This window comes from Cucurbita pepo, chromosome 9 (genome assembly GCF_057944985.1).
Source record: "Cucurbita pepo subsp. pepo isolate OVF chromosome 9, ASM5794498v1, whole genome shotgun sequence".
NCBI lineage: Eukaryota > Viridiplantae > Streptophyta > Magnoliopsida > Cucurbitales > Cucurbitaceae > Cucurbita > Cucurbita pepo.
This window is the reverse complement of record NC_141806.1, coordinates 11,497,583-11,525,150: the sequence shown is the minus strand read 5'-3', so window position 1 is coordinate 11,525,150 and position 27,568 is coordinate 11,497,583. Positions and strand designations below refer to the sequence as shown.

The 27,568-nt window shown below is 38.0% G+C and overlaps 3 protein-coding genes, 1 non-coding gene and 1 pseudogene across 6 annotated transcripts; all 5 read left to right on the top strand.

Moving 5' to 3' along the window:
- Positions 1-240: 240 nt before the first annotated feature.
- On the top strand, positions 241-3,420 carry LOC111801485 (cationic amino acid transporter 1). The gene is made up of 2 exons (XM_023685496.2): positions 241-767; positions 1,887-3,420. The coding sequence occupies exons 1-2, from the start codon at positions 347-349 to the stop codon at positions 3,218-3,220; spliced, it is 1,755 nt and encodes a 584-aa protein (XP_023541264.2). The 5' UTR covers positions 241-346; the 3' UTR covers positions 3,221-3,420.
- Positions 3,421-6,614: 3,194 nt separating this feature from the next.
- LOC147791316 (cationic amino acid transporter 1-like) lies at positions 6,615-8,760 on the top strand (annotated as a pseudogene).
- Positions 8,761-9,185: 425 nt separating this feature from the next.
- On the top strand, positions 9,186-9,293 carry LOC147791315 (small nucleolar RNA R71). The gene has a single exon (XR_015422551.1). It is a non-coding gene; the product is annotated as a small nucleolar RNA R71 (small nucleolar RNA).
- A 1,880-nt stretch (positions 9,294-11,173) lies between these two features.
- Positions 11,174-18,931, top strand: LOC111801957 (30-kDa cleavage and polyadenylation specificity factor 30). The gene is made up of 7 exons (XM_023686208.2): positions 11,174-11,823; positions 12,312-12,695; positions 13,505-13,667; positions 13,773-13,883; positions 14,427-14,495; positions 17,566-17,652; positions 17,821-18,931. The coding sequence occupies exons 1-7, from the start codon at positions 11,420-11,422 to the stop codon at positions 18,721-18,723; spliced, it is 2,121 nt and encodes a 706-aa protein (XP_023541976.2). The 5' UTR covers positions 11,174-11,419; the 3' UTR covers positions 18,724-18,931.
- A 2,285-nt stretch (positions 18,932-21,216) lies between these two features.
- On the top strand, positions 21,217-27,269 carry LOC111802617 (U3 snoRNP-associated protein-like EMB2271). Of its 3 annotated transcripts, none has more exons than XM_023687050.2 (8): positions 21,217-21,402; positions 21,558-21,989; positions 22,701-23,043; positions 23,522-23,746; positions 23,907-24,135; positions 24,379-24,557; positions 25,329-25,394; positions 27,086-27,269. In XM_023687050.2, the coding sequence occupies exons 2-8, from the start codon at positions 21,565-21,567 to the stop codon at positions 27,161-27,163; spliced, it is 1,545 nt and encodes a 514-aa protein (XP_023542818.2). In that variant the 5' UTR covers positions 21,217-21,402; positions 21,558-21,564; the 3' UTR covers positions 27,164-27,269. The 3 variants fall into 3 exon arrangements, with proteins under 3 accessions (XP_023542818.2, XP_023542817.2, XP_023542819.2); XM_023687049.2 differs by having other exon boundaries at positions 21,217-21,426; XM_023687051.2 differs by having other exon boundaries at positions 21,217-21,452.
- The last annotated feature ends 299 nt before the right edge of the window (positions 27,270-27,568 follow it).

The window sequence follows — 27,568 nt, the reverse complement described above, 5'->3', positions numbered from 1 at the left end:
GGATTCTAATTGAACGACATTAAATCTGCAAAACGATTTCAAAGGGGAAGGTGATTTGGAGTTCCGACTTGTCGTTTATGCCCTTTTAACCGTTGGGGTTAAAACCTAAATCTTAGCCCATTGTTCCTTAATGAGATTGACTAAATTTAGAAACCACAGCTTGATTCCATGAATGTGACCACCCAACTAACCTCCACATATCAGTTTCGTTTCATATTCCAGACTCTAAAACCACAATGTCTACTAGCTGTCACGGGTCGTCTCTACTTCCTTTATAAACCTCGTTTTCCTTTCTTATTCTCCCATCTTGTCTTAAGTACTCTCTCTTTCTCTCTGTGAAATCAAAATGGGTCAACCGAACAATGACGCCCGTAGTGGAGAAGGGGTCCGAAAAAGATCCTGTGGTTGTTCGAAGCAAGATTTTCTACCAGAGGAGTCGTTCAAGAGTTGGGGAAATTATGCTAAAGCGTTGAAGGCGACGCCGGCCCGGCTCTTGGATCGGCTCACGGCCAGGTCCGGGGATCACATCGAGCTCGTTGAGATGAAGGCTCGGAGCCAGCACGAGATGAAGAAGAGCCTCACGTGGTGGGACCTTATGTGGTTCGGTATCGGCGCTGTCATCGGCGCCGGAATATTCGTCCTCACCGGTCTTGAGACTAAGAAACACGCTGGTCCAGCCGTCGTCTTGTCTTATGTCGTCTCCGGTGTCTCCGCCATGCTTTCCGTCTTCTGTTACACTGAGTTCGCCGTCGAGATTCCGGCAGCCGGTAGGTGTCTTTTTCCAAATCTAATCTCCTCCATAATTTCATATTAACGTCAATTTCATTTAATTTTATTTATGGAAAAAATTACCGTTTTAAGTAATCGTCTGACTTTTTCTATTTTACGATAGCCTTCTTTTTCCGTCCATTTTTAAAATTTTTATTATATAAACTTAAATTAAAATTTTACTTTAATTTTTATTTTCCTATATTTTTAATTTTTTTTAATTTTTATTCTTGAATTTTTTTAGTTTAAATTTTATTCACTCAACCTTTCAAAATAATTATATATTTTATTATTGATTTTTTAGATTAATTTCTTTTTAAAATTTTATACATTTAATCTTGAATTTTCATTAATTTTCTGTTAATTATTTTATTCTTTTAAATTAATTAATCAAATTTTACTAATTCCTCATCATTATTAAAATTAATTAAAAAAATTCTAAATGTAAAACTTTGATAACATAGAGTAAAATATATATATATATATATATATATATATATATATATATATATATATATATATATATCATTTTGAAAATTTAAAATTTAAAATTTAGAAATCTAAATGATAATTTTATTATTATTTAAATGATTATTTAAATATTTTTGGCTGATTATTAATATTAATAATTTGATTATTATTATTTTAAGAATGAAAAATAATTCAATTAAATAATAAGTAATATTTATTTTCGTCTTTATTGTTATTTATTTTATTGTTGGAAAAGAAGATATTTCTGGCCACTTGTCGAGTCGTTGACTCGTAATTACCCTTTTATCATGTTTCTTTGACCGAACTTAGTTTCTAAGTCAACTTTTTCGGATCTTGTTCATATTTTCCTACAATTTAAAATAACAATGATGATAAGAAGAATAAGACTAAATTAATAAATAAATAAATAACCTTTGACTTTCGAATTTATTTTTAAAATATCATTAAATCTTCAAAAAAATTTATTATATTTTTCTGAAAATTAAAAGTCCCATGTGCCCTTGTGTTATTATTATTTTTTTCATTTAATGAGGTGGGTCTTGTTTTTTTTTGGTCGAAATAATGAGAGTGATATTATATTGAATTTTTTTATTATAAACGTCAACCAATTGTAATTATTTGTTCAGGTGGATCATTTGCCTACCTAAGGGTAGAACTAGGAGACTTCGTGGCATTCATCGCGGCGGGGAACATCCTCCTTGAATATGTAATTGGCGGCGCTGCTGTGGCCCGTTCATGGACATCATACTTTGCCACTTTGTGCAATCATCATCCGAACGATTTTCGCATCCATGTCTCGTCTTTCCCTGACGACTACAACCAGCTCGACCCCATTGCCATTGTCGTGATCATCGTCATTTGCACTTTAGCCATAGCCAGCACCAAAGGCTCCTCTCGCTTCAACTACATTGCTTCCATTTTCCACGTTGCCATCATTCTCTTCATTGTCATTGCTGGCCTAACCAAGGCCAACCCGAAAAACTTCACTCCCTTTGCCCCCTATGGCCCTCGTGGCATCTTTGTAGCCTCGGCCGTTTTGTTCTTTGCATATGTTGGTTTCGATGCCGTTTCGACAATGGCTGAGGAAACTAAGAACCCTGCTAAAGATATACCTATTGGTCTTGTTGGGTCTATGGTGATCACCACTTTAGCCTATTGCATTCTTGCAGTTACGTTGTGCTTGATGCAACCGTACCAACAAATTGATGAGGATGCGCCATTTTCAGTGGCTTTTGAGGCTGTTGGATGGGGTTGGGCTAAGTACATTGTCGCTGCTGGTGCTATTAAAGGCATGACCACAGTGTTGTTGGTTAGTGCTGTTGGACAGGCTCGCTATCTCACGCACATTGCCAGATCCCACATGATCTCACCATGGTTCGCCAAAGTGCATGAAAGGACTGGCACTCCAGTGAATGCAACAGCCACAATGCTCGCTGCAACAGCAATAATTGCCTTCTTTACAAGTTTGGGAATCCTCTCAAACCTCCTTTCTATCTCCACCCTCTTCATCTTCATGTTGGTAGCCCTCGGCCTAATCGTCCGACGCTACTATGTCAGTGGTGAAACAACACCATCCGACCGAAACAAGCTCATAATCTGCCTGGTTCTAATCCTGGGATCTTCAATAGCAACCGCCGTATACTGGGGCTCGAGCAACGGCTGGATCGGCTTGGTAGTGTCTAATTCCATATGGTTTCTCTCAACTCTAGCCCTATGGCTCGGCGTCCCACAAGCCAAAAAGCCTCGTGTGTGGGGTGTGCCGCTCGTCCCGTGGGTGCCTTCATTGTCAATCGCCATCAACCTTTTCCTTCTTGGGTCGATCGACAAAGCTTCATTTGAAAGGTTTGGAATCTGGACTGGGATTCTGTTGGTTTACTATTTCTTGATTGGATTACATGCTTCTTATGATTCGGTCATGGAGTCCAAGATGGTAGCAGGAGAAGTTAACAGCAGTGTGTGAACGGAGAAGAAGAAGCTCAACTTTGAGAAATGGATCTCATGTTGTTTGAATTTATAATGATTGGCTTAGTGCTTTCATCAGGGGACTTATTGTTTATGTTTGTTATTGTGTTAGCAAGGACGGTGGTTTGTTTGTATGCATTTTATTGTACTTGTAAAAATTATAGATAGCTCATGAAAAAACTATAGCATATTAGTTGAGCATGAGACGTTAGTAGCGACTCTGAGTAAAAAGAAATTAAGGGTCGTTACCGTTGTCCTATGCAACGCCCCTAATTTTCTTAACCTAATTAGTGATGTCACCCATGCATGTTTTAATCACGTATGCGAAAGTACATAATAAATACTTTTAAAATAAAGCCATATACGTACGTATTCAATTTAAAACAAGAAATTAAACAGAATATAGTTTTAAATATAAAATAATTGCATTAAAAACACTTATTGAAATTGAATGCGTCTCTATCATGCCCTATTCGAAGTTACATGGTCTTTCCAACGATCACCATCATCCGTGCATGAGAGTTTTACCTTTACCTAAAAAAATATAAGAGTAGCACGTGACTTGAGTATTTTATGATTTACTTAGTAAGTCACCCCACCATTGAGGTTAACAATGTAATCACACACATAACATGATTGGATCCTATCTTAAAACTATCACATGTCCTTGGACTTTTTCCAATTCCGAGTAAGGTTGGATGTGTAGTACTTTCCCACACACGAGACCCACGTACGCGCACATGGACTCACTAGGTGGGCTTGTATACGTACCCCTTAGGCCTGGTATGGTCAGGCTTAACGCGTTATACGTCGTCGGACGCCACACCAAATGAAAGACCAACATGATATCATGGCGAACTAACATAATATAACTAGAAAGTATCCCGATGCACATGACACACATATTGATGCCTCGTGTTCAACTTTTTCTGGGTGAAGAAATACATCAAACTCTTGTAGTCGGTAAAGATTTGAGTATTCTTTCCATACAGGTGGTGTCGCCAAATTTTTAATGTGAACACTACTGCCACCAACTCTAAATCATGTGTGTAATTGTTCTTCTCATATTCCTTTAACTGACGGGACACATATGCAACAATCTTACTGTGTTGCAACAACACTCATCCTAGTCCATTCTTGGAAGCATCACTATAAATCATATACCCTTCTGAACACTTGCTTCACACGCATCATTCCATATAAATGGTACACCCTTCCTTGTTAACGGTGTAAGTGGGGAGGTTATTCTAGTGAAGTCTTGCAAAAATATTTGGTAGTACCCCAACCCTTGAAAACTCCGTAGCTCTGAAACCGTAGTTGGATGTTCCCACTTAGTAACCGCTTCAATCTTGGTAGGGTCTACTAAGATTTCATCCTTTGACACCAAATGCCCCAAGAACGAGACTTGTTGTAGCCAACATTTGCATTTGGAGAACTTGACGTACAACTAATTTTCTATCAAGGTGGTTAATACCTTTCGGAGGTGCACTTGGTGCTCTTGGTCCATTTTCGAATATATTAGGATGTCGTCTATGAACGCGATAACAAATGTGCCTAGACACTCCTTGAACACTCGGTTCATTAACAATATGAACATAGCTAGGGCGTCGGTGAGGCCAAACGACATCACTATAAACTCGTAGTGATCTTACCTTGTCCTGAATGTTGTCTTCGGTACATCCCCTTCTTTAATCTTAATTTGATGGTATGCTAACCGAAGGTCTATCTTGGAAAATACGGTTGCTTCCTTGAGTTGGTCAAACAGATCTTCAATACGAGGGAGTGGGTACTTATTCTTCATCATCCTCTTATTCAGTTCTATGTAATCAATGCACAGATGCATCAATCCATCTTTCATCCTCACAAATAATACCGGCACACCCCAAGGAGTACGCTAGGACAGATGAAGCCTTTGTCTAGTAGATCTTGTAATTGCACATTGAGTTCTTTCAACTCTACCGACGCCATGCAGTAGGGAGCTTTGGAAATAGGCCAAGTTCCTGGCACGAGGGGGTATTCCTGGTAGGTCTTCCGAAAAGACATCTGAAAATTCATTTACTACCATGTCTAAGGTCTTCTCCTTTCCTCTTACGTCTATGACACGTGCTAATATAGCCCAACCTTCTTGTTGAACTAATCTCCTGGCTTACATCATCGAGACTTCCTTCGAGGTAGTCCTAGTGCATGTACCCTTAAACTTAAAATTGGGTCCGAACAACCGTGAGAATATTACCTTCTTTTTATGACAATCTATACGAGCATGATTTTCAGCTATCCAATCCATTCTTAGTATTACATCGAAGTTTGTCGGTCTACACTTAAGATTTGTTCAACTATTATTAAATAATGAACACTCAACCCAATCATAATTTTTTTGGTTGGCTTGGTTGGGTAATATCTATTTATATGGTTTTAAATATTAATTTAGATTTAGACTCATTTTCAATATATATTTTTGAAGAATTACCTTTCAAATATTAAAAAAAAAATATATATTTTAACTAGTTGTTAGAGAAAAATAATTATAAAGTTAAAATAAATATTTGTATATATAATTGTACTTTGATTAAAAATATATTTTTTTTAAAGTTAACAAAATACTCAAATCTATTTCATTTAACTAAATCTAGTTTTAGGAGAATAGTTTTAAGTTTCAGCTTTAGCAAAACGAGTTCAAAACCATCGAGTTCAAAACCATCGTGTCTGAAACCACCGTGAAACCACTGTGTCTACCGGTTGTCATCGGTCGTCTCTGCTTCCTTTATAAACCCATTTTTCCTTTCTTATTCTCTCGCCTTGTTTTCAGTACTCTCTTTTCCTTCCATTCTTCCATCAACAGGGTTCAATCGCCTCTCGTCACCTCCGTTCAGTTTCCGTCTCTCTCTCACTCTCTCTAAATCTGTGAAGTTACATTTGTAGTTGTTCTTGTTTCATGCTTGAAAATGTGGAGTTCTGTGAAATGGCAATCGTGGTTTTTTCACATAACAGAATTTGAAGAGTTTCTATGTCTCCCGTTAACATAGTTTCTTTGGTTTTTGTGGGCGAGGAACTGATTCATAATTTTGTGTTATTTTGTTCTTCTGTGTCATTTACAGGTTTAAATTTCATTTCGATTAAGTTTGAGTTTCACTTCGATTTCTGTAGTTTTGCTCATTTTGATTCAGTACAAGTGTGAATGAATCTCCAGATCTATTCTCTTCATTTCGATTAGGTTTGTTCATAATTTTGATCGTTTTTCAAACCTAAGTCACATAAACGAAATGAGATTTAAACTTAACAGAGTTATTTATTATAGGTTAATTCATTTTCTTTGAAATCAAGCACATGATAAGAGTCCGAACTCAATTTTGAACATTTCATTTTTTAGTTGACTGTTTCAGTGTAGAATCAGAATGGGTCCATCGAACGATGACGCCTGTGGTGGAGAAGGGATCAGAAGAAGATCTTGTAGTTGTCCAAAGGAAGATTTTCTGCCAGAGGAGTCGTTTAAGAGTTGGGGAAATTACACTAAAGCGCTGAAGGCGACACCAGCCCGATTCTTGGATCGGCTCACGTCCAGGTCTGGGGAGCACATCGAACTCGTCGAGATGAAGGCTCGGAGCCAACACGAGATGAAGAAGAGCCTCACGTGGTGGGACCTTATGTGGTTCGGTATTGGCGCCGTCATCGGCGCTGGAATATTCGTCCTCACTGGTCTCGAGACTAAGAAACATGTCGGCCCAGCTGTGGTCTTGTCTTATGTCGTCTCTAGTGTCTCTGCCATGCTTTCCGTCTTCTGTTACACTGAGTTTGCTGTCGAGATCCCAGCAGCGGGTACGTGCCTTTATCCAAATCTCATCTCCTCCATAGTTTCATATGTTCGATTAGTTTTATTTTTTATTTGGTTTCTGTTTTAAAATTTTATACATTTATTATTGAATTTTCCATATGATATATTAATTTTCTATTAATTATTTATTCTTTTAAATTAATTAATCAATGTTTACTAATTCTTTTCTCCGTCCCTTAAATAAAAATAAAAATAAAAATAAAAATAAATCTTAGATATTCATAAACTTTTTATTTTTTGAATTTAATATATAATGGGAGACCGTCTATCTATTTCTTATACTGGTACGATAATTCAAATTTAAAATTATTCTAGATTCTCTTTTGGTTTTTTCTAATTTACTAACTATACGAGTCAATTGTAATTATTTGTTCAGGTGGATCATTCGCCTACCTAAGGGTAGAACTAGGAGACTTCGTGGCATTCATCGCGGCGGGCAACATCCTCCTCGAATATGTAATTGGCGGCGCTGCTGTGGCCCGTTCATGGACTTCATACTTTGCCACTTTGTGCAATCACCATCCAAACGATTTTCGCATCCACGTCTCGTCTTTCCCCCAACGACTACAACCAGCTCGACCCCATTGCCATCGTTGTGATCATCGTCATTTGTACCTTGGCTGTAGCCAGCACCAAAGGCTCCTCCCGTTTCAACTACATTGCTTCCATTTTCCACGTTGCCATCATCCTCTTCATTGTCATTGCCAGCCTCACCAAGGCCAACCCGAAAAACTTCACTCCCTTCGCCCCCTATGGCCCTGGTGGCATCTTCGTAGCCTCGGCCGTTTTGTTCTTTGCATACGTTGGATTCGACGCCGTTTCGACAATGGCTGAGGAAACTAAGAACCCTGCTAAAGATATACCTATTGGTCTTGTTGGGTCCATGGTGATCACCCTTTAGCCTTTTGCATTCTTGCGGTTACGTTGTGCTTGATGCAGCGGTACCAACAAATTGATGAGGACGCGCTGTTTTCAATGGCTTTTGAGGCTGTTGGATGGGGTTGGGCTAAGTACATTGTTGCTGCTGGTGCTATTAAAGGCATGACCACAGTGTTGTTGGTTAGTGCTATTGGACAGACTCGTTATCTTACGCACATTGCCAGAACCCACATGATCTCACCATGGTTCGCCAAAGTGCATGAAAGGACTGGCACTCCAGTGAATGCAACAGCCACAATGCTCGCTGCAACAGCAATAATCGCCTTCTTTACAAGCTTGGGAATCCTCTCAAACCTCCTCTCTATCTCCACCCTCTTCATCTTCATGTTGGTAGCCGTCGGCCTGATCGTCCGACGCTACTATGTCAGCGGTGAAACAACACCATCCAATCGAAACAAGCTCATAATCTGCCTGGTTCTAATCCTGGGATCTTCAATAGCAACTGCCATATACTGGGGCTCGAGCGCGGCTGGATCGGCTTGGTAGTGTCCAATTCCATATGGTTTCTCTCAACTCTGGCCCTATGGCTCGGCGTCCCGCAGGCCAAAAAGACTCACGTGTGGGGCGTGCCGCTCGTCCCATGGCTGCCTTCACTATCGATCGCCATCAATCTTTTCCTTCTTGGGTCGATCGACAAAGCTTCATTTGAAAGGTTTGGAATATGGACGGGGATTCTGTTGGTTTACTATATCTTGATTGGATTACATGCTTCTTATGACTCGGTAATGGAGTCCAAGACTATTGTAGGAGAAGTTAATAGTAGTTTGTGAATGGAGGAGAAGAAGAATTTCGTATCCGCTCAGATTTGACATCTTATGTTTGTTATTGTACCATTCGTGCAAACAGAGTATATGTACATGTAAAATTATAGCACCAAAACTAATTGTAGTTTGGACTGGTGCTTTAGTCATTGAGCTTTATCCCAACGCTGAAGTTCGTAGAATATTAGTCACCAAAACTAATTGAGCGTTTGTTAGAGATCAAAGCATCAACCTCAAGTACTCCTCGGGTCTTCTATCCTAGATTGCTTCTCACATCAGCCCATTGATAATTGGTAAATGTTAATCTTTCTAAGATCTCATAAGTTTCATTGTACGTCTTTGACGAAATAGCTCTATTGGCGGAAGCATCTACCATTTTTTTAGTAGCAATATTTAGTCCATTATAGAAAATCTCGATTTGGATACAATGGGGTAGTCCATGATGCGAACACTTTCTAAGCATCTCCTTGAATCTCTCCCGAGCTTCACTTAGTGTTTTATTTTCAAACTTGTTGAAAATAAAAAATTTCATTTTTGAACTTTACATTTCCAGTGGTTAGGAAATACTTGATTAAAAATTTCTTTGCTAGACTATTCCATGAATCAATTGCTCCTGATGCTAAAGTATTCAACCATGATTTAGCACCGTCCCTCATAAAGTAAGGGAATAAGTTCAATCTAATCATGCTCTATCCACTCCAGTGAATTGGATTGAGTCACTAACTCCATAGATGTAGGTGGGGATTGAGTCCATTAAATTATCTAATGATTTGCAAGATTTGAAACATCACGGGTTTTAGCTCAAAAGTAGTTGCTTGCATTTCGGGTTTAATAATGCCCGAATTTACCTCTTCCACAACTCGGTATGCAAATGCTTTGATTGCTCTTTTTATATCATCTGCTAAATGGATAACATTTGCAGTGATTCTCTCTGGATTAACCACCACTACTGCATTTTTCAAACTTCTGATTCGGTTCGATTCCAAGGTTTTTTTATTGTATTTTCAAACTTCTGATTCGATTCGATTCCAAGGTCTAATCGTTTAGTCAATGACCCACGTAGCGTGCTGATTTGAATTATAATTTTTAAGTTATTCCCAAAAAATTTGCTTTCCAAATTGATTCACAATTTATATAGACATGTCATTGCTAGAAGGGTTGTTTCCAGATTTGCTAAAACATCGGGGGGGTTCAACATAAATGTTTTCTAATTAGAATAAATGGAGAGAGCATGAGTGCAAAATTAACTAGAAAAAGGCTGGGTATAACTCTACTTTTCGAGAGTTATTAGTAGCCTAGAGTCAGAAGTCTATGTTAAGCCACATAGCCACCTTAAGAATCCAATAGATCCCTTCATTTCTCGGATATGACTAAGGTTAGGGCGCTACAGCTAGCAACGCATGCATGCATGCGAGAACTCAGTTAAGGTTATGATGCTACAGCTAGTATGGTTTCTAAGTTGACCCAAGTCAGTACGTTTTCAGTAAACCTTGCACCTCAAGAATATGAACGATCAAAGGCTTAGACCCATGTACATCTAGAGATTTGTTTAGCTCGAAGAGCTAACCCCGAACCTCCTAAAACGAGAAATGAGAGTTAAACCGCCTAGACGCCCCTAAAACATAATAAACCTCCACGACATCTAGTAATGACAAAGGTAACCTCCTAGGCCGATAACAACCGATATAGTCTATGAGGATCTTCCACTTCCCTCTCTAAACTCATTGTATAATCTTATACAAACTTATTATATAGGATACCTCTACTCACATGTCTCTACACGAACTATTTGAATCATGTCATTTGTAACAATTACAAAGTGAGGCGTTACCATAATCAGACACCTAACTTTATCCATGTACTATGGACTTCTTAGGTTATTACTTAAATACGATACTCTTATATATCAATCATATATTGTTTACGATTACACCAATATAATCGAATTTTGTATACACTAGATAACGTTACATGACAATTAAAATAATCAAATTATTAATTAAATAATCAATTACAACACTTTAGGACATAAATCTCAATCAAGCAGAATTCTTAGCCGTAGATTTGAATCCTTTTGACTCAATAGATGCAAGAAGAGCAGTCCAGCTGAGCCAAAAATACCAAGATTTACGGGATGACGAGTCTTGAATATATCAACTTTGTCTCGTGTGATCATAGGATGAGAACCCAAAGAACAAAAGGTTAGCTTTGGCTCGTGTGCACATATTTGTAACCTAGCTCTAATACTATGAGAATATTTGTTGAAACCCCGCACCTAAATTACACATACTATGAAAGGAACAATAAAATGACATATATTTGTCTTTAATAAAAAAAGCAAATATGGACCGGAAATGAATACTATATAGGTGTATATATATATATATTTTTTTTAGTAGAGACTCGCGTTTAACATCACCAGAGGACCTCTGAAATTGATCTTAAAAAAACTCAAAAATTGATGAATTTAATTTTGATGATGAACAAGTTCAAAAGCAGTGTCAGTTTGAAAGCCCACCTCATATGGTCAGAAAATCCGACGGCGAATTTCTTCTTCACTCTCTGATGCAAAACCCATTTCTGCAACTCCCTTCATTGCTCTTCTGCTTCTTGTTTTGAGCTATGATCTGCTGCACAACCCTAACTCAGTAACGCTTTACCTTTCCTAATGGAGGATTCGGAGGGTGGTCTCAGCTTCGATTTCGAGGGCGGTCTTGATGCCGGTCCCACCAACCCCGCCGCCGCCTCCTTGCCCCTCATCCACTCTGACTCTTCTGCTCCTCCTGCCGCCTCCGCCGTCTCCAACTCTGGCGCCGGTGCCGGTGGTCCTCCTGTTACAGCTGACGCTTCTGGCGCCGCAACTGGCAACGTTGGCAGCCGGAGGAGCTTCCGGCAGACGGTTTGTCGGCATTGGCTCCGCAGCCTGTGTATGAAGGGCGACGCTTGTGGCTTCCTTCACCAGTATGATAAATCTCGGATGCCCATTTGCCGATTCTTCCGTCTCTATGGCGAGTGCCGTGAACAGGATTGCGTGTATAAACATACCAACGAAGATATCAAGGAGTGTAATATGTAAGTTTTGGAATTCGGAATTGAGTTTTAGTCTATTGTTTCTTGGCTGTTCGTTTGATTTATACTTTTTTGTTGTTTAATTTCGTTATACGCTTGTTTTTATGGAAGGCGATCATGTCTGCTCTCATCTGTTATGCCATTTTTCTTTACCCCTAGTTGTTGAATGTGCAGTTCATAGATTGCAGAGTGGATTTTCAGTTTCTTGATTATATGAGAATTCACGAACAGAATCTAATCTAATTTCTCCCATTAGGGGTTTACAAAAGAGTACTGAATTGCAAAGAGAAAACAATGAGATACATTCATGGTGATAGATCATATGGAGTCCTCATTCAAATTTTTACAAAATGATTCCCTGGTTTGACTTAGATTGTTGCATTTGCACGGATTTGTAAGATGATTTCTGCAGTTCATCTTTTTGGACCTATTTTTGTTCTTTGAACAACAATGGATGTTAAACACCTGATGTCTAAACACTGTAACTGCAGGTACAAGTTTGGTTTCTGTCCAAATGGTCCTGATTGTCGGTATAGGCATGCTAAGTTGCCGGGACCTCCACCTCCGGTGGAAGAAATCCTTCAGAAAATTCAGCATTTGGGTCCATACAATTATGGCACCTCGAACAAATTCTTTTCGCAACGTGGAGTTGGCTTATCTCAACAGAACGAAAAATCTCAGTTTCCTCCGGGTCCAGCCACCGTTACTCAAGGAGTGATAGGAAAACCTTCTGTAGCAGAATCTGCTAATGTTCAACAACAGCAAGCCCAACAGTCTGCACAACAAACCAGCCAGGCTCCAATACAAACTGCTTCTAATGGTCAGGTCAATCAATTAAACAGAAATTCAACGTCTTTGCCTCCCGGAATATCTAGGTGTGTCTAAGGAGACCTGAAGTCTTTTTACTTCAAAACCTAGTTTTTTTTTCGTATCATATGGAATCATTGTTGCAGAGATATGTTATTTAACTTTCAGTATTTTATCATATTTGTGCTGTTGAACAGTTACGTTAATCCCGAGTAGTTAGCAATGTTTTTCTTCATATCAATTTGTAGTCCTTCGACCACAAGAATCTTTAGTTAGATTGAGATTTCAACTCGGTACCTTTGTAGATTTTGAGAAAAATTGCTCCTAGAAAGACATGAATCAACATCGTAGGGTATTAGTTATTTTACATATTCTGTATCAAGCTATTAAATTCTATGCTGAAGCTTCATTATCATACTCTCATGTTCCATTTGAATTAGTATCTCATGTCAATTACCAATAGTCAAGAGAATATTTTTTTTCCCGCACGTTGATGATTCCATAACTGATTGGCTAGAATCTGTTGGCTCATAGCTCATACTCTGTTATATTAGAATCTGATTGAATCTATTTTCTGACACTTCTTGTGGACTTTTATCGATTTAGTTTGCTCCGAATACTTGAAATTGTTGTAGTCTGTCGAGCTTCTTTAGTTATACTACCTTTGTGAGTGATGCCAAGTGGACTTTTTTTCGGTAAAACACAATCAGCAAGGGGTACCCCTTTTTGGTTCTGTAACTTTCTCCATTCATCTTCTGATAAAGACATTCAGCTACCCATTTTCATATAATTTTGCAAAAAAGAAAAGATAAAAAGCTTACTTTTACATGAACCTTATAAATACTCTTTATGTCCTAATTTATTTTTGAAAGATTAGGTACTTTATTGTTAAAAGTTGCAACCGTGAGAATTTGGAATTATCTGTACAACAAGGGGTATGGGCAACTCAAAGAAGCAATGAAGCTAAACTTAATGAAGCTTTTGATTCTGCTGATAATGTTATTTTGATTTTCTCAGTCAATCGGACTCGGCATTTTCAGGTGTCAATCTTGCACTATTATATTTGTGTATGATGTTACTTCGCCGTTGATGACGGACGTATGTTTGTTTGAGATAATCATACTGATTTAGTATTGGCTGATTAGGGTTGTGCAAAGATGATGACTAGGATTGGTGGATCTGTCAGTGGTGGCAATTGGAAGTATGCACATGGAACTGCGCATTATGGGCAAAACTTTTCACTCAAATGGCTGAAGGTTTATATTTTATTTCTTAGATCTTTTCATAGTTTTATGCAGAAATTTATCACAGCGGATCTTTCCATGCTGTTGCATTTTATTAAGTTACATTACTGCTGATGCTTGTGCTCTCTCTGTCTCTCTCTCTCTCTCCCTCATTAAAGTTGAAAGGTTCAATTGTATGCATCGAAAGACTGAAAGAGGAAAAAAACTTGATCAATTTCTCCATCTAAACCCTAAAACCTTAGAGGTACATCGAATGGAAACAAAATCGATGCCTCTCATGGGTTTGAGTGCATCGAACTTCATGCCACTCATGTTATTGTTGTTATTTTCTACCATTTTTTTCCACAGTTTCATTGAGATTTTTCTGTTTTTTAAGATGAAAGTTGATGAAAAATTATAATATGCATTTTCTGTGATATCTGGAAGCTAGCTGAATTTGACAGATCCTTGATAAAGCTCAAAGTTCAAGCTAATTAATGTTGCTAAGATTGATTTCGTTGCTGTCAATTTGAATCCTGTATGATGCAATAAATAATTTGACTTTGTTACTTGCAGTTATGTGAACTATCCTTCCAGAAAACTCGTCATTTGAGAAATCCATATAATGAAAACTTACCAGTAAAGGTATTGTATCTCAAGCTTGATGAAGAAAGATTTCTATTTATATCACACTTCTCCTTTTATGTGTTGTGAACTCTTGAAACTATTTCCAGCTTCTTTTATATTTTATTTGTATGATTATTGTCTCGTTTTGCTCTATCTGGTGATGAGACATATAGCTGGTTTTGTTGAAGTCAAGTTGTCTGAAAACATACATAAGAACCTGCAAGCTTGTGAATGAAAATTTATGCTTCTTCTTTTGTGGGGTATATGGGAGCTTTTCGTAGAATTAGTTTCATGGAAGTTACTAGAAATTACACTTTGCCCCATGTGGACTGCGTGATATATATATTTATATATATAAACAGACAGATAGATAGATAGATATACTTGTCTACCGGGAATCATCTTGCAGAAAGTGCTAACATTATCGATACGTTCATGAGGGATGGAAAATCCCAATCAACTTTACTCTATGTTGTAAGAGCATGAGTTTTTTTTATCTATAATTCGAGAAAAACACAGTAGGTTTTCATATAATAGCAATAAACTAACATTTGACTATCAGAACCATTGCAAGTAATGCAGGCTTCATTTTCATGCTAAGATAACCACCATTATTTCCTTGACTGCAATTAAAATGTTGGCCCAAACATGGTAGACTTAAAAAAAGGTTTAGATCTAACAAAAGCATGAAAGACTTCTAGTGGAGTCTTGAACATGTATACTTATCCATCTAGGATGCAGAACAGAGGCCACATTTCTAAGCTGAGATATTGAATTCCAGATTTTGGGGTAACATTTGAATAACTGACTCTCATATCTCCCTTTCTTGCACAATGCTCGAATGACTTTTCAAGTAGTTGAATGTTTGAATTTGAGAAAAGCTTAATTATGATGAATTGGAAGAATGGAAAGAGCTTATTATGTTAATTTTGGATGGCTTTCGTTTTCCTTTTCAAATGGAAAGGATAAGAGATTATGTAAAGGAGATTCTCTTTAACCATTGAAATTGTGTGGAGTCAGGCTTCGTGTAAATTTAAAAACCTACGTAAGCTATAATTTATTTTCATGGTCAGTCTTCCTTGGTATCAGTAGCACTACCGAGAAGAAACTTCTTAAGGCCTTGGTCTTCAACATACTTCAGGTTTATTACTGCAAAGCCCTCTCGAGAACATTACCTCAACTCCTCTTTGGTATTGATGAAAGTTCTTTATAGCCCAAGCTCACCGCTAGCAGATATTGTCCTCTTTGGGCTTTCCCTTTCGGACTTTCCCTTAAGGTTTTTAAAACGTGTTTGCTAGGGAGAGGTTTCCACACCCTTATAAAGAATGTTTCGTTCTCCTCCCCAACCGATGTGGGATCTAACAATCTATCTCCCTTCGAGGCCCAGCGTCGTCGCTAGCACTCATTCTCTTCTCCAATCGATGTGGGACCTCCGAATCCATCCCCCTCCGGAGCCTAGCCTCCTCACTAGCACATCGACCAGTGTCTGGCTCTGATACCATTTGTAACAACCCAAGCCTACCGCTAGTAGATATTGTCCTCTTCGGGCTTTCCTTTTTGGCTTCCCCTCAAGATTTTTAAAACGCGTCTGTTAGGGAGAGGTTTCCACACCCTTACAAAGAATGTTTCGTTCTCCTCCCCAATCGATGTGGGGTCTAACAATTCATCTCCCTTCGGGGCTCAGCGTCATCGTTGACACTCATTCTCTTCTCCAATCGATGTGGGACCTCCCAGGTCACCCCCCTCCGGGGCCTAGCCTCCTTGCTAGCACATCGGCCGATGTCTGACTCTGATATTAATTATAACAGTCTAAGTCCACCGCTAGCAGATATTGTCCTCTTTGGGTTTTTCCTTTCAGGTTTCCCCTCAAGGTTTTTAAAACGCGTCTGTTAGGGAGAGGTTTCCACACCTTCATAAAGAATGTTTCGTTCTCCTCCTCAACCAATATGGGATCTAACACTAAGTTTGTCTGCTAGTCCCTTCAAAGCTAGGGCAAGTACATTTCAAGAGTTTATGGGTGGTAGTGCTCCAAGTTGTTTCCTGAATAGTCAGCCTTATCATTTTATTAATAATATTTTTAAAAAATGAACATTGTAGACTAATAAATAGAGTGGGGACAGATTAAAAATTCCCTATGGAGCTGTAAATAAGAACTGCTCACCCTAGTTTATCTTGATGCCATCCCTACTCTCATTGCAATATGTTTCTTGCTTGTTCAGGTTGGGTGGGAGTCTGCATACTAAAGTTAGATCCATGATGTAAAAAATAGAAAACAAACATATGCTATATATTGCAAATGAAAAATAGGAATCCATGGTGAGATAGAATGAAATTTATAACTGGGCATAACTAAGCTTGTAGAAAAATTACTTTGATCCTATGTACTCTCACGAGTTAATAAATGGAAATGGAAAATATTTAGTCAAAGGTATTCCAGAAGATTTCCCCTTTCCAAAACGCAACAAAAAGGCTTGCATCTTCACAGATAAGCGTCACAATGTAAATTATTTTCATGTGTTTTAGCTATTACTTGAAGAAAATTGTCCCCTCCCTTTTGTAACTACAGTTCATCTACCCTCGCTAGTCCGTGAAGAATGTTTCGGTACCTATTCAAATTGCTTGCTTGACTGATTTTCAACTAATACGAACTTCATGTGTGTTTCATTTCATCATATCAATGAATGGTTTCTGTTTCCTTGAAGAAAAAAAAAACAACAAAAAGGCTGTAATGAAAAACTTTAAAAAGGTGATCAAGGAAATCATCTGATAGTAGTTAGATTGAGATGAAACAAGATGATTTTCTGAAACATTGATGATGATGCTGGTTGTGTATCAGATGGGATTTTGCTTTGATGGCTTCACTTTGCTTCAACTTTGAAGGAGTTCAAAGCCATCCCGATTATCGTTTAATCCGTTCAATTGATGCTCATTTTGCTTTAAACTGCTCATTGTCTTGGTTTGCTTCCGTCAACCATCCACATGTCCATAGAGGATGATTGTTGAAAAAGTTAACCTTTTCCTCCATATCCTGTTCTGCAATCAGTGGAAGCATTAGATACTAATTGAGCCATCATTCTTCTTTTTGTAGATTAGTAGAGATTGCCAAGAGCTAGAACCTTCTATTGGTGAGCAGCTGGCATCTTTGCTTTATCTTGAGCCCGATGGTGACCTCATGGTATGCTTGCTTTGTTCATTTTGAACGAAGAATCTGAAAACTTTGAAATATGTTCATAATGAAGTTTGAGGGAGTGGATTATGGCAGTTTCAGGATTTATTATTGTGTAATTGTTTGGGATAGCTTTAGAGAATTTCGTAAGTGTGTTTTTCTTATTTTTATGATCAGGCTGTCTCGATAGCAGCGGAATCAAAACGTGAAGAGGAGAAAGCAAAGGGAGTTAATCCCGATATCAGAAATGAGAATCCAGATATCGTCCCGTTTGAGGATAACGAAGAAGAGGAAGAAGAAGAAAGCGAAGAGGAGGAGGAGGAGAGCTTTGGCCAGTCCGTTGGTCCACCAGCTCAGGGCAGAGGAAGGGGCCGGGGAATGATGTGGCCTCCACACATGCCGATGGGGCGTGGTGCGAGGCCTTTCCATGGAGTGCAAGGTTTTCCACCTGGGATGATGGGTCCAGATGGGATGTCATATGGACCTGTTACACCTGATGGGTTTCCCATGCCTGACATTTTCGGTATGGCTCCTCGTGGTTTCAATCCGTACGGTGCTAGATTTTCCGGTGAGTTTATGAACCCCCAATCTGCTATGATGTTTCGTGGACGACCTTCTCAACCTGGCGCCATGTTTCCTCCTGGTGGGTTTGGGATGATGATGGGTCAAGGACGTGGTCCCTTTATGGGTGGGATGGGGGTTACTGGTACTAACCCAGCTCGAGCTGGTCGGCCTGTAGGACCTCCATTGTATCCACCTCCTGCAGTACCTTCATCTCAGAACATGAACCGAGCTATGAAGAGGGATCAAAGGGGACCAGGTAGTGATAGGAATGATAGATATATTGCAGGTTCAGACCAAAACAGAGGCCAGGAGATACCGGGTAGCGGACACGACGACGAAATGCAATATAAACAAGGATCAAAAGCTTATCCTGATGAGCAATATGGTATGGGAACCGCCATTAGGAACGAAGAGAGCGAAAGTGAGGACGAGGCACCTCGACGATCAAGGCACGGAGAGGGGAAGAAGAAGCGGAGAGGCTCAGAAGGAGATGTCACTGCAATCTCTGATCAGTGATTGCTTGTAGTTTCTTCCTCTGATCACTGCAAAGTTTGGAGTATTTAAGCTTCATCTCATTTTTTTTCTTCCTCTTTTCATTTTATACCTTGCTTTTTAGGTGAATTCTTGTGACGTAAACTTATAAATTTCCTACATTATTTTACAAATTTGTAAAAGAACTTTCATTTGAAGGGAGGAATCTCATAAAAAAGTCGATATTTGATAACGTAGAGATGTTACAAACTTTTTAATGCATCATCCAAGATCCGTTATGTTTATGTTATTCGAAGTCATTTTGTTTGCATATCTATTAGACCTTTTCATTGTCATGTCAATTGTTTACTCACTTCTAGAAGGCACGAGCATGAGTACATTATAGATACTAATCGATAAAATATTGAGGTGTGAAATTCTTTTATTAGTATATCTACTAGTTGAAGTTGCAACAGACACATTGCTTTGTCTTATCATGTTAAATAGGATGATTATGCATGTATAACATTGATAGTTGTTGTAGTAAAGCTTTATCGGACATGCACCCTTAATTTGTAAGTCATTAGTAAAGCTTTATTGGACATGCACCCTTAATATGTAAGTCATTAAGGATTATTTTCAATCATAAAAGTTCATCGTACCCCGGGCGCAATAGCTCAATTTTGATCCAGTAAATGTTCTAGCCATTATATGCTGCTGTTTACCCCTCTATGTTACCAAATTACCTTTAAGAGAGATTGAAGAGAGGAGAGAATCCTTGTTTAGTACGAAAATGATCGGGAGGAACTTGATCCTTGTAACTTTTTCATAAGGAATTTCGTCACGATTCCCATAAAAATTAAGAATTTTTTTTTTTTGAGGATTGGGATTAAAATAGAGACAAAACACCGAAACTATTCTCTGTCTCTATCCCGCTCCATGGACACCCTATAGTGGAGATGTCAATATTGTAGGGAACGACACAAGGAATTTTTTTTTTCTCCCCACAATAAGTAATATTAGGGTTTAGGATTTAGGATTTATGGTATAAGTAATATTAGGGTTTAGGGTTTAGGATTTAGGATTTAGGGTACCAGTAATATTAGGGTTTAGGGTACAAGTAATATTAGGGTTTAGGGTTTAGGGTATAAGTAATATTAGGGTTTAGGATTTAGGATTTAGGGTATAAGTAATATTAGGGTTTAGGGTTTAGGGTATAAGTAATATTAGGGTTTAGGATTTAGGATTTAGGGTACAAGTAATATTAGGGTTTAGGGTTTAAAATTTAGGGTTTAGGGTATAAGTAATATTAGGGTTTAGGATTTAGGATTTAGGGTATAAGTAATATTAGGGTTTAGGGTTTCAATAAGATCTAGAAACAACAAACTTATAACATATTGCATCTACATCTATATCTACATCTATATATCTATATATATATATATATTCTTCTTCATCATCAGATCTAGAACTTAATATCAATCATCAGATCTCTCTGAGTTCTTTTACAAGATTTTTACAAGGTACCTAATATTGAACCGTATATATAATGAATCGAAATCATAGTCGTAACTTCACGAGTTTAACACGAATGATATGAACATCGATATCAATATCGTGATTTTACTTTTATAGATATATCAATATTCATATATATTTCTATAAATAAAATCATAATTATATATACATATTGAAGAAGCAGTAAAAGTGCACTACCATAGTTTATGTCCCTACACATGGGAGATTAATTCAGTAGCAAGGATCGTACATCAAGGAAAGGGAAGAATGTTGCTTGAATTTTGAAGTCACCTCCTGTACTTAGAAAAGCTTTTGATGCTTTGATCATTCTTCTCGTTCTCGTCATTCCGACCACAATGGAATTGTCCAATTATAGCCATACGTGCTACTTTAAGGGCTCAGCGATCAAGCTACCTGCACGTTCGATCATTTAGCAGCTCTTTTTAAGAAATAAGAACTACACCTACTTAGGATATCTACAAAGGAACGGGCTTGGCAGAATCAGCAAGGAAAGAAGACCCTGTTGAGCTTGACTGTAGTCCGACTTTGTGAAATGACTTGAGAGGTGTAGGATAAGTGGGAGCCGAAAGACGAAATGAAATACCACTACTTTTAACGTTAGTTTACTTATTACGTGAATCAGAAGCAAGACACTGCCCCTCGTTTTGAACAAACTCGAAATTTTAGGTTGGTTGGATTGGTGACCCGATCAACTCAAATAGAGTTCACAATCCAACTCAACCCGTTTATATTTCGAGTTGGATTGGGTTGCAAGATTTTTTTTAATTATTTAAAAAAATTATACTTAATCCAAAAAAAAATAAAAAAATAAAAAAAAGTATATAATTTGGATTAGATAGTAGAGGTTGAAAAAATGTGGACAGATACGGCCCATTTGGACGATGGAAAGCCCAAAGGCCCAAAGGCCCAAACGCCATTGCTGCCTGACCGTTGTCATCTTTTTCAAAAACCCTTTTCATAAACCCTAATTTTCATCTCTCTCTCTCTCACTGCAACAAATAAAACCTTATTCATATTTTTCATTAAAAAAAAAAAAAAAGGAAAAAAAAAACAACGAAACTCTTCGCCTTGTATCTTCTTCCTTCAAATCTCACAACTCACTCTCTCTCTCTCAACCCTGATCACGCCTCTGCAATCTGCCCACCGCCGCCCTCCGTCTCCGTTCACTCACACTGCAGCCAGCAGGTGACGGTGGTTTTTTTTCTCTCAGTACGGTTTCTTGCTGAACGATAGTGGTTTGTTTTGTTAGTGCTGATAATAGATCATAATTAGTAGGAGGAAGCTGTTTAAGGAACTTACGTTTTTCTTAAGCTGTTTGTATGTTGTCTGGTTTGTTGTAGCTCGACTATGAAAAAGAACGTGAAGAAGAATATCTCGGCTCCTCCTAGAGGGGCAAAGAAGGGGAAGAATTTTCCACTCAGTAAGGATCCTTTTTTCAGTTCTGAATCGAGGAAACGGAGGAAGATTGTTGATGATGAGATTGAGAGCGGTGAATCTGATGAGGATAATGCGTTCGTGGACGAAGGTGCTGAGAATGAGGAGTTTGAGGAAGAAACTGCTGATGAGAAAAGGAAGAGATTAGCGAACGAGTACTTGGAGAAAATTCGGGAAATTGCGAGGAGAGGTAAGGAGAGGGAAGATGAAGAGAAGGATGATGACGACGATGATGATGAGAGTGGTGATGAAGGCGGAAAGGATTCACTTGTTGCACAAATCCTTCAGCAAGAACAACTCGAAGATAGCGGAAGGGTTCGTAGAGAAATTGCATCAAGGTATTGTTTTCTCTTGGTTTAATTTTCATTGGAATGTCTTGTTTTTGTTTCTGAAGTTTACATTTTATTTATTGTCTTTGTTTTTCCGAATTCAAACGACTTCATGTTGCTTCGATATACGACTGCTAAGCTAAAAGTAATCTGCTTATTTGACGTTCATAATATGTAGATGCATTTCTTCTCCTTTTCTTATCCCAACTCCAGCCTGTTCTCTCTTAAATTCAGCAGTAAGTTTTTGTTTTTGTAAGTTCATAACGTTCTCCAAGAATTGAGCAATGTGTCTGAACTAACGGTGGGACGTCGGGCACATTCTTGTGCTATATCATCATGAAGAAAGACGGATGAATTTTATGAGATCCCACATCGGTTGGAGAGGGGAACGGAACATTTCTTATATAAGGGTGTGGAAACCTCTCCCTAGTGGACATGTTTTAAAACCTTGAGGAGAAACTTGGAAGAGAAAGCCGAAAGAGGACAATGGCTGTTACAAATTTACTTGTTAACCTTTAGATATGTGGCTAGTATTCAGTGTGTTCTCTTCACTCACTGTGATGTTGTTTATCATGTTCGTTTGATTTACTTGTTTCTTACACCACCTACGTAAAGGAAAAAAAAAAAGAGAGAAAAAGAGAGCAAATGAAATTGACTTTCAAATATTTAATAATGGGTGCATGGTGGCGTTAAATTGTTAATGATTATACACCCTTTCAGGGTTCTGAAGCCAGAAGCTAGAGATGGGTTTGAAGTCTTGATTAAGCATAGACAATCTGTTACAGCTGTGGCTCTATCCGATGATGATATGAAGGGGTTTTCATCGTCTAAGGATGGTACGATCTTACACTGGGATGTAGATTGTGGTAAAGGGGAAAAATATCAATGGCCCAGTTATGAAGTATTGAAGTCGCATGGTGTTAAGGATCCCCAAGGTCGGGCTGCAAGACATAGTAAAGTCACTTTGTCGTTAGCAGTCAGTTCTGATGGTCGATATTTGGCAAGTGGAGGCTTAGACCGCCATGTGCATATATGGGATACACGTACAAGAGAGCATATTCAGGTAATCGTTAATTATTGCCTTAGCTTCTTGTTACATTGTCGTGGTTGGAACTCTTGAGATTAAACGTTTACCAAAAATCATTTGTGTTCGATTAGTGGGATAAATGTGAGCCTTTTATAACTATTCCTCTCTTGTTGTACTATTCATTTGGGCTTTTTTTCTTTTCAATTGAAAATTGTTTTATTCAACAACCAGTTTTACTTGATATGAGAAGGTAAAAAGGCTCCATAAACCAAAGAAGCTGTAAAAAGATCCTCCAAATATCGGATATGCTTTAGTTACGAAAAAGAATATCGGGATAGTATGGACAATTTTATCCCAAATTCAGTGTCTATCCATTATTAACCACTTTGATGGGAAGGTTACCTCTTCGTTCCTTCTGAAACCTACCAGAAAAAGATGGGGAAAAAATGATAGAAAAATAAAGTATGACAGCTGTTGAATCTTTTCTCAGTCATTTTACTGTGACTTCTTTCAGGCATTTCCTGGTCATAGGGGACCTGTTTCGTGTTTGACTTTCAGGCAAGGGACCTCAGAACTTTTTTCTGGTTCATTTGATCGAACTGTCAAGATATGGAATGTAGAAGACAGAGCTTACATAAATACATTATTTGGTCACCAAAGTGAAGTATTGACTATTGATTGCTTACGGAAGGAAAGATTGCTTACTGTTGGACGTGATCGGAGTATGCAATTATGGAAGGTAGACCACTTTTTTCTATTTCTTCCAGTTTTTAACGCATCTCTTAGTGGTTATCCATTTGTTGCTAATTTAAACTGTGCAGCATGCTTGTAATTTTGTGTACTTAGTCCTATTTTCCTTTTATTATTTTGACGAGTTATTCTTTTGACCCTTGAAACAGGTCCCAGAGGAGTCCCGTTTAGTATTTCGTGCACCTGCATCATCCTTAGAATGTTGCCGTTTTATAAGCAATGATGAGTTCTTAACTGGATCAGATGACGGCAGTATTGAGCTTTGGACTGCATTAAAAAAGAAGCCTGTTTATATTGTACGAAATGCTCATCCTTCTTCATTGTCTTGCACTAATTTGGAGCCAAAGGAAAATGGTGCCATCCCCAATGGTTGTATGGGTATGTGTTTGTTCAAGGATTTTATATATGATTCTCTTCCATTATTCTGCAAATCATTCTGCAAGCTTTAATGTTCTTGTATGGGTATGGGAAGTTTTTTGCAATCGCCATGAATTTCCTATCCCTTTTGTAAATTTCATACATCAATGAATTTCTTTCTCTTTTTGTCTTTTGAAATCAATTTCGACTAATTGCCATACGTCGTACCAATTATTATTCATTTGTGAATTTTGTTCTTTGCAGGAAATGGGAATGCCAATCTTAATACTTCTCATAGTTTGTCAGCACACTCTTGGGTAAGTTCAGTCTCAGTATGTAGAAACAGTGACCTTGCTGCATCAGGTGCTGGCAACGGTTTTGTTCGTTTATGGGCTCTTGGAAGTGACAAGAAAGATGTGCGACCATTATATGACCTTCCTCTGGTATGCGAGTTTTACATGTGTTTATATTACATTTGTAGCTGTTTAATTTTGTTTCTTCTGATTCAAATGACTTGAATGTGGCTATTGTGCAACTGCATTCTATATATATTATCTCTTGAATTTGTGCACTCATATGTTCCATGAAGAGCACTTGAACACCTGCTGAGTTTGATTTGATATAACCCTGTTTCTATTTTCACCTATATTTTTCTTTGGAAGTACTCGAATAGAAAATATAATGGCTTCTTCCATATCTGCTCTCTTCTCTCTCTATGTATGTGTGTGTATTTGATGATTACTCTCTTTATATTGTTATTATAGAAATAATATACACGTGAAATATGAGTTTGATGAAGTTGAATCTTGAAGTTGTGACATCTTTTTGATTCTCTCTTAGAAATCTAAGGATTTTGACTGTAAAAGTTGTTTCCGACTGCCGAGGCATTAGTACCTGCTCCCGGCTATTTTTTCGTTATTTCCTTTTCTCTTTCTTTTCTTATGAAAACTTTACATAATTTTTTTTTTATAGGAATGAATTCTATTTCTTGTATTTTTTTTCCCGTCCAAATGAATTCTATGATGCTTTCCTATTAGGTTGTTTGACAGAGATTGATATCTGTGTTCTTCTTTTCAAGAAATAAATATAAATATTTATGGGGTTGCTTCGACATCAGTTGTGCTTAAGATGCTGTTATACACTGTAACTGCAGTCTAGTGTATTGCTTACATATGGCTATTTTATTTGTTTATCTATTTATTTTTGTATTTCAGGTTGGGTTTTTGAACTCCTTGACTTTTGCCAATTCTGGAAGGTTCGTGGTAGCTGGAGTTGGGCAGGTAATCATCACACAAATTAAACTTAAAACATGTTTAATTATTTTGTGGTAGATGTTTGGCCCAGGATTACCACCACTGGTTTGTGGTTATATATATATATAGATATAGATAATATAAACGTAGAAAATTGGGAGACGAGATATTCCTCATACCAAAGGGCTACAAAAGACTCCAGCTGGTGAAAATTTGCATACAAAAAGCTTTAGAAGAATTAGATCATTTAGAAGCAAAAATTTTATCATGCTCCCAAAACATGTTAATCTCATCTTTCTTTTTCTTTTTTTATCATCTAGATTCACTTCCACTTGCATGCACTTGGACTATTTTCATGACCTTAAGATAACTCATTGAATATTATATTCTAGGTCGGTAGCCATCATTTAAACCTATGAACCTCTCTCTTGTTCTTGAAAAACTCTTATTTCTTTCAAACCACAACTTTTAAATAAGATCCGTCACTCCATTGGACCAAGAACCTTTGCTTGGCCTCTGTTAAACGTTCCTCAAAGCTGGTACATTGCATTCAACGCTTTCCTTGAAATGCACCAATCTAAGTTAAATGTCCGGGAGAGATCTTCCCAACAAGTTGCCACGAAAGGACAGAAAAAGAAGAGAGATATTGGTGTTTCCTCATTATTCCTACAAGAATGCACCAATTCACCTCACTAATTTAGGGGAAGCGGTTCAAAGGGCATAGTTCTTTGAAGTTGCTGCGGTTGAAGTGGAGTCTGCTCCGAAAGGGTCTACTTTTCTTCTAACCGGGATAGCAGGGTTGAAGCCCTTTTTAGAACTGATATCGAAGGATCAGAAAAAATGACTCTATTTTGCTAAAAATTAGGTTAATAAATACTTCAAAATATTTTATGCAAGGTTTGGGAATTTGGTGGTTTGTGACTACCTTATACAGAACGGTCCTCCATTTGGCATCTTTAAAACTCCACTATAAGACAAACCATCCAACATCTCTGAGAGTTATTCACTCCCCTGTTTCTGCATTGCTAAGGACCTGTCTTCGAAGATAAAAATCATTCCATTGGATTCCTAGTTCCAACTTGCCTCATTCTGAAGGCCTAGCAGTTTAGATAGAAATATCCGTTGCAGTCTAGGAAACAGCGTAGGAAGGGGGATCGTCCTCATGTCCTTCCAAGAATTCAAACCCTCACCATTCCTACTTCGAATCTGGAAATGGTGGAAATATCAGTCTTTGACGAACTAAGCCTCCAGGCAATTCATAAATGCATTAGTTTCCAGAGGAAACTTCTACAGCCATTTGGATACGAAAGCCAGACACCTTCTTCCTATACCCATCTCTACCCTCCTTTTTCCTAATGCTAACAAACAGTTTTCTCCTTCACCTAATGTCCCTTCCATCTCTAGCACATCTGTCCAATGGAAAACTCCTTTGGTCTCTTTTTTGGATTTCGCTGATCCTAGCAGGAATCTCGAAAACGGATAATAAATAGTTACGTTTGGCAGAACAGAATAGATTGATTAGGTGTCAAATTGATGATTTGAATTTGTATCTAGATTGCTGGTTTTCTTCATGGACTTCTCTTATTGAAAATCTCTTCTATTTTCTCAGTTTTGTTATTGGCGAGTTATTTTGTTCTTCTGCCTTCATAAGTTTTTTAGTCATGCTGAGAGTGAAATGGTATGCCTAGTGCTGACACCATAAGTTAACGTCATGACAGGAACCTCGTCTAGGAAGATGGGGTCGAATCCCAGCTGCTCGGAACGGAGTTGCAGTTCATCCCCTTAAACTCTCATGAAAAACTGAATTGAAGAGTTCTATACCCTATCCAATTTTGACTTCTCAGAGCTAAAAGTAAAATTGAAAGAGTTCACCCCACCCCCACCCCTGTATTTATTTATTTACCTAACTTTTTCCCACCATTTAGCCATGGAAACAATAGTAAAATTAGAGCATTCATGTTTTTTACTGAGAAGGATGAGTTTGAAAGCCATTGAAGATAGATTCTGTTATGATCACATGGGCCGCTCAGTTGGGGTTTCCTGGCATTTCCCTGTTGTGATGTACCTTTTTGGGCAATTCATTATTCAACTGTTTCCAATCAAGTCGTTGTACCAAGGTTCACAGTGTTCACATTCATCACTTTGTACGTCATAAACTGCAACAAATCTTCATTGTACTTTTTATTTTTATATTGGTTTCA